Genomic DNA, 12,572 nt, shown 5'->3' with positions numbered 1-12,572 from the left:
TTAATTGGTAGGCTAAACGTTTTTACAAGTCGACAAGCTAAAATTTAATTATTTATCACCGATTGGCTCTATATAGCAGCTAATCCCGTTTGTACAAGTGGACCAATGATGCATGAAATATTGGGATTATTACGGATTTTGCCTTTTTTATAATGACATTTATGGATTTTGTCCTTTTTTGAATTGTTTATGGATTTTGTTTTTTTTAACACTTAAAAATATACGTATTTTTGATTTTTTTTTGCAAAAATACGTATATTATACCAAATACTAAACCCTAAGAACAAATGGAACCGACTAAACCCCAACATAACGAATGAAACGCATGTTAAATCATATTTTTGGAACCTAAAAAAAGACAAAATCTTTAAACAATTCAAAAAAGGGTAAAATCCATAAATACCATAATAAAAAAGGGCAAAATCCGTAATTAATTCTGAAATATTTCGACTTCATTTACCGCAAGACACGTTTTGTCCCGGTCCAACTTTTATTACGTTTTGCATCGACCATTGACCAAATTAATTTATTATCGTGTTAAATTATTCATGCAATTTCATTACTATTTTTATTTTATTGCCGGCCTTCGCAGTGATCATTCCGGTTAGAATTTGACTTATAGAACCATCGTGTCCCGATTCTCGGTTTTATCCGGTCCGATGCCGGTTCTAATCTAGCAAGGATGACATCCAAAAGACCAAAGTACCCCTTTCAGACACGCGGGGTCTGTCACAAATGTATATATTGCGTGCGGTCTCTAGAGACTAGAGTTCTGCAAAATCAGGTCTTTTAGTAGAATTTGAATTTCGTGTTGCTTGAAGAATTTTCACTGAAGCTGTAACTGAGGAGAAAATCTTACATCCCTTTCAATGGTGTATCTCTCTTGGTCTTCGAGAACCTTATGCATACCACGTGCTTGATGAAATTCCCCAGAGAAGATGAGGTCCATTGTCAGATCAAACGGGATTGTGTTTGTAACGAATACAATAAAGCTGACACGTTATTTTTGCTCTCATCATTTGGTAGATCGACCGGACCGTGCATCGACTGAATTGCAGGAAGTTATTAGGATTGTTTCTTCCCCAATTGGTGGTTTAGATGATCTTGAAAAAAATTTGAACCAGGTTTCGGTTTCTCCATCATCCAACCTTGTTACCCAAGTGATTGAGTCTTGCAAGAACGAGACTTCACCGAGAAGGTTGTTGAGATTTTTCTCCTGGTCGTGTAAAAGCCTGGGATCTAATGTACACGACAAGGAGTTCAACCATGTCCTAAGAGTTTTGGCTGAGAAGAAGGATCACACAGCTATTCAGATACTCTTATCAGATCTCAGGCAGGAGAATCGGGCGATGGACAAGCAAACGTTTAGCATTGTCGCTGAAACTCTGGTTAAGATTGGTAAGGAAGAAGATGCAATAGGTATCTTCAAGATCCTGGACAAGTTTTTATGCCCACAAGATAGCTTTACTGTGACGGCTATTATAAGTGCGCTCTGTTCCAGAGGACATGTGAAGAGAGCATTGGGAGTTATGCATCATCACAAGGATGCAATCTCAGGGAATGAATTGTCTGTGTATAGAAGTCTTTTATTCGGGTGGTCGGTACAAAGAAACGTGAAGGAAGCAAGAAGAGTTATACAAGATATGAAATCAGCCGGGATTACACCGGATTTGTTCTGTTTCAACTCGTTGCTTACCTGCCTCTGCGAAAGAAACGTGAATCGAAACCCATCTGGGCTTGTTCCTGAAGCTTTGAATATTATGTTGGAGATGAGGTCTTACAAAATCCAACCTACGTCTATTAGTTACAACATATTGCTTTCTTGTCTAGGAAGGACGAGAAGGGTGAGAGAGTCTTGCCAGATTTTAGAACAGATGAAGAGATCGGGATGTGATCCCGATACAGCGAGCTATTACTTCGTTGTGAGGGTTCTGTATTTGACAGGAAGGTTTGGTAAAGGAAACCAAATTGTGGATGAGATGATCGAGAGAGGACTGAGACCCGAACACAAATTCTATTATGATCTGATCGGGGTTCTTTGTGGGGTCGAGCGGGTAAATTTTGCACTTCAATTGTTTGAGAAGATGAAGAGAAGCTCAGTGGATGGTTATGGTCCGGTTTATGATCTGCTCATTCCAAAACTATGTAAAGGAGGAAACTTTGAGAAAGGAAAAGAGCTTTGGGAAGAGGCAATGTCACTTAATGTTACACTTAGTTGCTCCATTAGTTTGCTTGATCCATCTGTCACAGAGGTTTTCAAACCTATGAAGAAGAAAGAAGAAGCTGCAATGGTGGATCGTCGTGCACTTAACTTGAAGATTCACGCTACAATGAATAAAGCGAAGCCAAAACTGAAACCAAAACCGAAACGCAGGAGCAAGACAAAGAAGAAGAATCTGCGGCAATGATGATTTTTTCTAGCCATGTATCACAATAAACTCAGGTAAGATGTTTGCTTTAGTAATGCAGAAGCAAAGGACATGAGATTATTTCGTTGTTCTCTTTGTCTCATTGATTCTTATTCTGAAAAATTCCAGTTTTGAGAAACTCAGAAAGAGAAGAATACAAACAAAGACAAAAGAATCTTGTGATCAATTCGAATGTGTTATTTTTACAAGTAACTCGTTCATCTGAGTAATCTGATGCAAGAGTTGAGCTATTCTCTGCAGAAACACACAAATCAGAAACTTGTTAGGAACGAGAGATGTAATGTAACTATAGGTGTCTCATTGACATTTCGTCTAACACTTGGTAGGAATTAATAAAAAAAAAAAAAAACAGAGCAGGAATGAGATTCCAAACCTCGTCTCTCTCTTTGATAGTATCTCTAAAATGAGCTGCGATGATTTCTCCTTTTTGATGTCGCCGGCGAGTTCGGTTCCGCATCCACCACCAAAGCACTATGACCATGACCGGATAAAATGACCGGAGAGTCTTTGAGAAGGAACAGAGACTGTTTCTGGAGAAGCAAGTCACCAAATTCTGGAACTTTGGCATTACTCGAGCGAGAAGAATCTTCCACCAAACTTGGATTATATCAATCTCAATTATGGATTTCCACCGAGATTTCCCGACAGCTTCTGACGGCTGAGAATGCGATTTCCGGCAAAACTGAAATTGTTCGTCTGAATCGGACGGAGACAAGGAAGAATCTGAGAGTCTCGACGAAGATGAAGGAGAGGAGGATTCCGACGGATATTCTCGGTCCTTATCGAATCCGTCGATGTAGAGATTCTCGTGGTTGATCGGCGGGAAGATAGCGAGATCGTCCTTAGCGAAATCAGTCGATTCTCTAACGAAAACCATTGGAAATTGGGGATCGTTTCTCAGATCAAAGTGTGTGATCCTCTGTTCTTCGCAGTCAAAGTTTTCACCTTCCACCATCTCAGGTTAGGGCCTGACAAAGGAACGATGGAGCCTACCTGAAACTCAAAGTTTCAAACATCGGCACACGAGCGGAGCCTTTGTGTTTACGTTCGTTGATTCGTTACCCTTTTTTTTTTTTTTTTTTTTTTTTTTTTTTTTTTTTTTTTTTTTTTTTACAAATTCCCCCTAATTATTTGCCAAAAAAATTACAAATTAAATTTTATTACTTTATGTATAAAAATTAGATTCAGATGATCTTGATTTTATGAATATTGTGTGGTGTATACAGAAAAGTTTTAAAATTTTGAATTAGTTATTTATATAACCAAAATAACTAAGCTTATCTTATATAACTTTTTTTTTTTGGTGAATAGCTTATCTTATATAACTACGAGAACTGCAGTTGATCGTAATTGAATTATTATATAATATGATAACAATTGATGCTCTAATGAAAAGTAATTTTTGGTATCGTGTAAGTAAGTATAACATGAAACAATCTTGCCAAACAATCTTGACAGGGATAACTGATTCTTATCCTATGTTATTCCTAGTACGTTTGTGTTATGGCTTCGTATCTATGGACTATCTCGACTTCATATTTATGGACTGGATAGTCCGGATTTCTCATGTGTATAGGGAGGCTAATCGTCTAGCGGATGGATTGGCAAACAATTCATTTTTTTTACCTTTAGGTTTTCATGCTTTTAGCTCGATTCTAGATAATGTTCGTTCGATTTGGTTAGAAGACGTGAATGGATCTACGCGGTCTAGATATGTTCGATTGTAATTTTTTTTTTTTCATTAATAAAGTATGGGAGACTTATGGACCACAAATAGTGGTGGCAGAAACGTTACATAATATCCAACCATCCATTCCAATTTTCGGAAGAAAACTATATTGATCATGCCATTCGTGCACCCCACAATACAAGTAATCTCCCAAAGAAATGTCGCTTATAGAGAATTGATATTACAGAACTTACGGAATCATGTATCCAATGAATGCAAAATATAATTAGTAAGAACTTGCCAAATCACTGAAATATCCATAACTCCATTCTTCAATGGTTTACCATTTAGATCCTACTATCCTAGATATTTGAGATGGTTCATTGCAAAACTAGCTTCCAATTCCACCAACTACTCTTCATCCCAATTTCATATATATATATATATATATATATATATATGTATGTATTTTTTGGTGGAAGAAAGGGAAAATTCATTATCATCAAACAAAGTATACACAACATAATCTACAAGACAACCCAATGTCTTTTTAAAATGATCACCAAGTAAAAAAAAAAATCTCATTTCCTTCAAATCAAAGGAAAGAAATAAACTAAAACTGCATTTAAGAAAGAAAGAAAAAACAAATCAAAAGGCTTTCTTAAATCCTACATCTTTTTGAAAGCCAAACTAAACATGTTAAAAAAAAAAAACCAAGCAAAGTTTCACATTGAAACCACCACCGTCACAGCACAGAATGCGATGGAGTTTGCATTTCCTCGCCGGGAATATAGTCCATTTCAATATTCATTGTAGTTTTATCCTCCGACAAATCAACTTGAGCCGACGCTTCTTGAAGTTGCAAAGCATATTCAAGATTCCACAACACATCGCCCATTCCAGGCCGATCAACACCGTACTCGGCCAAACATTTCTCTGCAGCCTCCACAAATTTCCTTAACGACCCTTTACTAATCGTTCCCACGATTTTCGGATCGATGATTTTCTCCAACATACCTTTTCTATGCAAATTCATAGCATATTCTGCTAAGTTTACTTGTTCTCTAGGTAATTGTGGGTTTATCACTGGCCTCGCGCAAAGAACCTCGAATAACACCACACCGAACGAGTATACATCAGATTTATCAGTGAGTTGTTGTCTGCGGAAGTACTCGGGGTCTAAATACCCGAAACTACCTTTCACCGCGGTACTTACATGCCCTTGTTCCATAGGGGCATCTTTTGAAAGTCCAAAATCAGAAACTTTAGCGACTAAGTTCTCGTCCAAGAGAATGTTGGTGGTCTTGACATCGCGGTGGATGATTCCTTGTGCTGCACCCGTGTGGAGATAGTGGAGTCCACGCGCTGATCCAATGCAAATCTCTAGACGTTGCTTCCAGGACAAGGTAGGAATAGGGTTGGGGTCATTTTCTTTGGAGCCGTATAGATGGTCACGCAGAGGACCGTTTGACATGTATTCGTAGACGAGAATCATCTCTTTGTTTTCATCGCAAAATCCGATTAGAGACACCAAATGTCTGTGCCTAAGTTTGGACAGCATCTGAATCTCCGTCTGAAACTCGTTTATCCCTTGCTCTGAACTCTGACTCCCTCTTTTGATCGCGACCTGCGTCCCACCATCAATTTCTCCTATGTAGACTTTTCCAAATCCTCCGACTCCAATCACAGAATTCTCATCAAAATTTTGCGTAGCGATTTGTAGTTCAGTAAAGGGAAAGTACCGTCCTAATCCTTGGTTCGAGAAAAAGCTAGAGAATCCATTGCTTTTGCTCTTCTTTGACCCGAAAATGCTCATCCGCCTCGAAGTAGACCCGCCTTTGCTTGAGATGTAACTCGAGTGACTTGCGTGTAAAGGAAGCAACCACGACGAGAAACTATTCTGTTTTTGCCAGTCTTTAGGACGTCTCTGCCATCTAACAAGCAACATGACAACCCCTAACAAAGCGGTTAGTGCCATCACAAATCCGATACCCGCAATCGCAAGCTTCTTAGAGGACATCCCACCAATAGGCCCTTTGTATTTCCCATCAACCCCGAAAAGCCCATCTAAACTCCCGGCAGCATTGTTCAGCTTCATGATCTCTAAACCGTTAAGAATGGCATTCGGTTTACCCGACTGAAGACTCGGAGTAGGACCAACTTGGACCAAGATCGAGCCATTGGTGATCGTAGACGCATTAAGCACAAAATCCGCGTAATACGCCGCGCCTAAAGCGTTGGTTAGTGAAGAGAGATCAAGTGCAGAGATTGCAGAGAGCTTGTTGATGAAAACATTGAAGACAAGATCGTTGAGCGATTTGCTTACAATGTCACAAAAATGTAGCCTAATGAAGTAATCATGACCAAAATCAACGCTCATTCTCCATGAAAGATTGAAATTAGGTTGCGAGGTTTGTGCATCCGCCATTTCCTCCGCCGTGGCATAAACTGGATTAGGAGCAATCAACGCCGTGGCTCCGCCGTCTGGATAAGTAATCGTACTTGGATCAACGGTGACATTTCTCGAACCTTCAGGGAACAAATTGTAAGGTTTATCAGAGAGCCAAGTGCGTGAGAGAGGATCAATTTTCGGAGAAATCAAATCGCCGCCAATGTTTATCCGGTGAAGGATCTCAAGAGAGAAGCTGCTTAAGCCTTTGAAGTCAGGAGCTTGAGGAACAGAGGAAGCAGAATCCGGGACAAGCTCGTCGGGAACGGAGACGATTTCAACGGCGTTGATAAAAGCGGTGGAGCCTTTATGTGGTTTGAAATAGAGAGAGAGTTTCTCGGCGGCGTAGATTAGATATTCTTTGAAGGCGATCGAAGAAGTGTCTCCGGCGGAGAAATCGTGTAAGAGAACGGTGGCGTCGGTGGTGACGGAGAAGACGGAGTTTGTGAGGTTGTAGAGAGGGTGATTGAGAGGATAAAAATGGAGGCGGATCCAGTGACGACCAGGTCGTGAAATGTAGAAAGAGTAAGTTGATTTCCCGGCGAAGATTCGAGCGGTTAAGTACAAGGGAAGGGTACTAGAATTGGAGTCGGAGATCGGGATTGAGTCGACAGAGGTTTTGATGTCTTCGTCTGTTTGAAGAAACGCGACGGATTGTTGATCGGATTTGAAATTGCGACCGTCGGAGAGTTTTGTTTCGCCGGAGGAACCACAATCGATGAGGTAGTTATCAGCTGGAGTAAATGAGGAGCTGGATTTGACGACGAGAAAGAGGAGGAGGAGAAGAGACACGTGGGAGGAGAAATGACGAAACTCTCCTCCCATTATTTGCGGCGAGGATTTGAAGGTGGTGGTGGAGGAGGAAGGAGAGATTTAGAGGAATCAAAACGAATGGTTTTAAAATTTTGAACGAAAACTACTTAAAACTTGCGGCCGGAGATACCATTTACGATCTTTGTTTTATTGATCTTAATTTAATAATTATTTTTTGTTTTGTTGGAAGCACGTTTATGGGAGCTACGTGCAAAAGTGTAAGAAATATTTTTGTTTATCGAAAACAAGAGAATTGATTTTTTAGTCAAAAGCTTAATTAATGTTTTTGGATAGGTTTCTTTGAGTTTACTATTACAAAAAGGAAAAAAAAAAAAGTGAGGAACTCTTATCCTCCATTAACGATAACTATAGTTTTTTTTTTCAGTGTTTAAAATTAATGTTCATTTTTGTTCTAAATTAGTGAAGCCATGTTTAGCTCTTTTTCGGTTTAAGATTGAATAATAATACTATTAGTACAGAAACACCCAGATATTTCATTTTATTTATAATCTCAATTATCATATCAATGACTTATCAAAAAAAAAAAAAAAAATTCTATTTGTTTGTGGACGCTTATTTTATAGAGCTGAAAAAAAAAGAAGGAATGTTTGTGGACCTCAAAAGTCAAAATGGTACCTTAAAAATCAAATTTCTCTGCAATGCTAGAAAATTTCGCCGTCTGTGGGGATCGAACCCACGGCCACGTGGTTAAAAGCCACGCGCTCTACCACTGAGCTAAGACGGCACATTTGATTGTTTTCAGAAGTGTATATTAATAAACCTGTTGATAATAAAATATTTCACAAGCATAATTTTGGACCATAATCCATTGAAATTTTCATATGAGCCCATATTGATGGTATAGGTTTTTGAAAAAAAAAATAGATTATGACTTGCTTTATTTGTGCAAATTGGCTTAATATTCAGGGCTGGCCGGTTCATGTTAAGAGAAATCTTTCTCTGTCCTATGATCGGTGTGAATTTTATAGGCTTAAAGCCTAAAAGTGGTTCGTTAACTTTTGGGCTAACAAATTTTATTTTCACTTTGAAAAACTTTTTTTCCAGAGATTTTTTCTTTAAAGAAAAAAATCCAAGAAAAACATTCTAATTGTTCTTCATCTTTTTCATGGGATTTTGAATAGATATGGATTCCTAACATTATGAAATTTCTTACTCCTAATTACTCTCTCTGTTTCATAATATAAGGCGTTTTGGATAAAAAAATTTATTTCACAATATAAATCGTTTTCGAGTTTCAATGCAAGTTATATATTATTTTAATATTCTATGATTATTTATAATATTATGCAGTCTCTTTTATAATTAGTTGAATTTTTAAAAAGTACATTTTCTTAATCGGCGTGCTTTTACCTAAAACGACTTATATTATGAAACTGAGAGAGTATTAAACATCATAAAATTTGAAATATATAAGTTGAAAAATAAATACTTTATTATTTGACTAGTAAATAAAATTATTTTCACTACAAATAATTCAAGCAAGCGAGACTTGTCTATATTTTTTAATTTTAGAATAGATCGAATGGTGATACGTATTTTATTATAAATCGTATTTAAAATGAGTATATAAACTAAACTTAATATATATGTACCAACCATGCAGTATTTTTTTTGTAAAGTACTCTTTGTTTTTTTCTTATAATTCGATAATTATTTCAAATATAGCTCTATATTGAACTACGACTTGTTCGTCTTATTGATTGTTTCTAAGTCAACTTAACTTTGGATAACTCTAAGATTTAATTTATACAATAAACCATATGCATATAGTTTTATTTTGGATTGACCATAGCTTTACAGATCACAAGTAAATAATCCAGGCATACAGCCGTAGTTGCACGTGATTTTTAAACAGTTTTAATCATTCTAGTTATACAAATAAGTACTCGTGTTGACAAAGACTAATCATATAAATCATTAAGAGTTAAACTATAGAGGTAACTTTATTTTATAATCTCTTTTAAGATTCGATTATAAAGTCTTTGATACGGTTATATATACATCAAGGAATTATATTCTACGTCCATGAGTGAAACAAATAACGGTTTTGTTTTAGTACTGGTTATACTTTTCTATCTTGATGTGTATTTTATGCTATATAGAGTTACATGTATAATAAGTTTGCGACTTGTGATTTCATTTATCAATACATACTCAAGTGTATAATTGATTAGGTAGATTACATGTCACAATACTCTGGATCGGTTGATAAAACAACACTATCCAAAATCACATTTAAACAATGATTGATTGGTTCTTCGTTATTCAAATTATATGTGGTAATAATGGTGAGATGGTGATGGTATAAAAAAATATCAAATATTATATTTGAAGAGATTTAATATTCAATCAATATCTAATTGAACATTAAATGCTTTGTTAATTATCGTTGTGAATGTAGATTTAGAAATATAAAATATAATTTGTAACTTTCTAGTTATAATTGTCTACATCATAAGTTTAACCTGTGGCATGTAATTCAGATTTTGAAGTTAATTAAAGAAGAACAATAAAAACTAACAAAGGTGTAAGGAATGTTGACTTTAGATTTGGTGGTAGCATATTGTCCATGCTAAGTTCTGGAGGTCCTTCTAATCCCACCATACCAGAGTTCAATATTTTGGAAGTATTTCCTTTATGACAAAAACAATATTGATAGGATCCATATTCATCCTTTCGGTTTTGACTTGCTACAAAAATTATGTGACCAATATTTATTGATCAATTAAAAAGTAATTATATGAGATTATGACATCGACATAGTTTGTGTGCTTTGTGTTAGTGTTGTTGTATCGTTACTCAAATTCAAATTATGCATACATATTGTTGATAAAAAAAACATTAAACTAGATCATGATGTGTGTTGTATACAAAAATAGTTGATTATTAAGTAAACTACATGTTTTGAATGATAAAACAAATTACATAATACAAGTAGTCAAATAACATTAAGATTAATAAATTTTGCATTAAAAAGTGAAAATATCACTTAATTTGAAACAGAAATTTTTTTAAATATTATTTATTTTGAAATAGGGGGAATACCTAATGAGAAATTGTTAAAAATGCCCCTTTTTCAATACCCCTTTTCAAAAATGCCCCTTTTGAGAGTCCATTTTTAAGTTTGCCCTCTTTTAATTTTTAATGACCATTTTACCCTTATTTGAAACAAAATTAGGTCCACAAAATACAAAATATTTTTTGGCGGGAAAAGTGATCCCGCAATTTTCCCGCCAAAACACTTGTAAAAACCTTTAAAAAACCTTGTAAAATTTTCCCGTAAAAATTTTTCCCGCCAAAATTTTTTTTTGCGGGAAAAGTGATTCCGCAATTTTTTTTTGCGAAATTTTTTTGGCGGGAAAAATTTACAAGGTATTTTAAAGGTTTTACAGAGTATTTACAAGTGTTTTGTAAAGTTTTACAATGTATTTTAAAAGGTTTTACAAGGTACTTATAAGGTATTTATAACTTGTAAAACCTTATAAAAAACTTGTAAAACCTTATAACTTGTAAAAACCTTATAAAATAGCTTGTAAAATCTTATAATATCTTATAAATACCTTGTAAATACGTTGTAAAACCTTTTAAAATACATTGTAAAACCTTATAAATACCTTGTAAAAAACCTTTAAAATACCTTGTAAATTTTTGGCGGGAAAATTTTCCCGCCAAAAGTTTAACGCCAAAAAAATTGCGGAATCACTTTTCCCGCGGGAAAATTTTTTTGGCGGGAAAAAGTTTTACGGGAAAATTTTACAAGGTATTTTAAAGGTTTTACAAGTTTTTACAAGAGTTTTGGCGGGAAAAATTGCGGGATCACTTTTCCCGCCAAAAAATATTTTGTATTTTGTGGACCTAATTTTGTTATATTTCCTAATATATTTGTGATATCTTTTATTAAAAGAAGGGTAATTTAGTCATTTTGTACATAAAAAGGGGTATTTTTAAAAATGGACAGCCAAATGGGGCATTTTTGAAAAGGGATATTAAAAAAGGGGCATTTTTGTGAGTCTCCCATAACTAATACCAAAACTCTTTTTGTCAAAAAATAAAATAAATTTAGAACACTTAAATGACGGTAGTGTAAGAAAGAGGCACGCCAACAAGAAGGAATCGTTTTGGTAATTTACCTAACCATAATGTTGTTAGTTGTACTAAACAAGACCAACACTACAACCTTTGTGAGATTCTACTATAATTATTTTTTAATTCTAACATAAATAGAAAATATTATCTTACACACTTCGTAAAAATACAATTATGCTTCTATTGATGTTACTAAATGATAAAATTGATCAAAAATAATTTAAAACTGTGATAATACCAAAAAAAAAAAACACATCAACATTTCAGCAAATAACCAAAAATAGAAGTTTAACAGTCATGGTCGACGCCAAAAAATCAATTATTATTGATGGACGTATACTTTTCTTTTATACTATACAACTAAAAAAATTAGAATGAATATTCGTATGATACCAACCTTCAGTAGAAATAACATATAAAAAAAGATTTGAGTCTATGTTCTTGCTTTTACACATATGACATATTATATATGTACGGTCGAGTTCTACTTTTGTTGGAGTAGCTTAGAATCAAACATTATAGCTCACTTATAAAATGGTTTAGCTCCAATTATTAGTAGACTAATACCTAATTACAAGTAGATTACTCCATTTATGATCCTGGCATTTACAGTTTTTTGAGTTTTCTTTCTCCATGGACTATGTAGATTTATACATAAAATCTGTTACCTGGTGAACGTTAAAGTAAACCATTCAACTAAACAGATACAAAATTGCAAATTTCCATGTTTATTTTCTCATTTATTTTGTTCGTCTAATGGAACTCAATAAATCAAAGAAAATTATTGAGAGTGGATAACAAGGAACGATAGAATATACTATAAAATTATATATATAAGAAAATAAGAAAATTTAAAAAATAGCAAATGGAGAACTCCCTAACCACCAAGTCCAAGTCAATAAGACTGCACACCAAAAGCATGCCACAGGTTGGACAAAGTTTGATGATTCTCTTCTATCGAATTATATTTTCTCTTGATTATTTTTAAATTATTAATTTGGTTAACAAGGTTTTGTTACATATTATTGTATTGTTACAAGAACACAATTGGTAATTAATAAAATATCTGTTAGATTCGCTTCGATCTGTTATTCGATTCGATTCG

At 34.9% G+C, this 12,572-nt stretch overlaps 3 protein-coding genes and 1 non-coding gene across 4 annotated transcripts; 1 reads left to right on the top strand and 3 right to left on the bottom strand.

The window, feature by feature from the left end:
* The first annotated feature begins 480 nt into the window (after positions 1-480).
* LOC9300806 (pentatricopeptide repeat-containing protein At5g61370, mitochondrial) lies at positions 481-2,634 on the top strand. The gene is made up of 2 exons (XM_021015580.1): positions 481-2,443; positions 2,538-2,634. Exon 1 carries the CDS (start codon positions 939-941, stop codon positions 2,406-2,408), a length of 1,470 nt encoding a protein of 489 aa, XP_020871239.1. The 5' UTR covers positions 481-938; the 3' UTR covers positions 2,409-2,443; positions 2,538-2,634.
* Positions 2,427-3,532, bottom strand: LOC9300805. The gene is made up of 2 exons (XM_002864683.2): positions 2,803-3,532; positions 2,427-2,663 (listed from the first exon to the last, which is right to left on the bottom strand). The coding sequence occupies exons 1-2, from the start codon at positions 3,382-3,384 to the stop codon at positions 2,592-2,594; spliced, it is 654 nt and encodes a 217-aa protein (XP_002864729.1). The 5' UTR covers positions 3,385-3,532; the 3' UTR covers positions 2,427-2,591.
* Positions 3,533-4,566: 1,034 nt separating this feature from the next.
* Positions 4,567-7,631, bottom strand: LOC9302504 (probable receptor-like protein kinase At5g61350). The gene has a single exon (XM_002864682.2). The coding sequence runs from the start codon at positions 7,370-7,372 to the stop codon at positions 4,844-4,846; it is 2,529 nt and encodes an 842-aa protein (XP_002864728.1). The 5' UTR covers positions 7,373-7,631; the 3' UTR covers positions 4,567-4,843.
* A 402-nt stretch (positions 7,632-8,033) lies between these two features.
* TRNAK-UUU lies at positions 8,034-8,105 on the bottom strand. Its single transcript has one exon. It is a non-coding gene; the product is annotated as a tRNA-Lys (tRNA).
* Between the last annotated feature and the right edge of the window lie 4,467 nt (positions 8,106-12,572).

Source organism: Arabidopsis lyrata (genome assembly GCF_000004255.2).
Source record: "Arabidopsis lyrata subsp. lyrata unplaced genomic scaffold ARALYscaffold_8, whole genome shotgun sequence".
In the NCBI taxonomy this organism is placed as follows: domain Eukaryota; kingdom Viridiplantae; phylum Streptophyta; class Magnoliopsida; order Brassicales; family Brassicaceae; genus Arabidopsis; species Arabidopsis lyrata.
The sequence above is the reverse complement of the archived record's forward strand: the minus strand, read 5'-3'. Positions and strand labels throughout refer to the sequence as shown.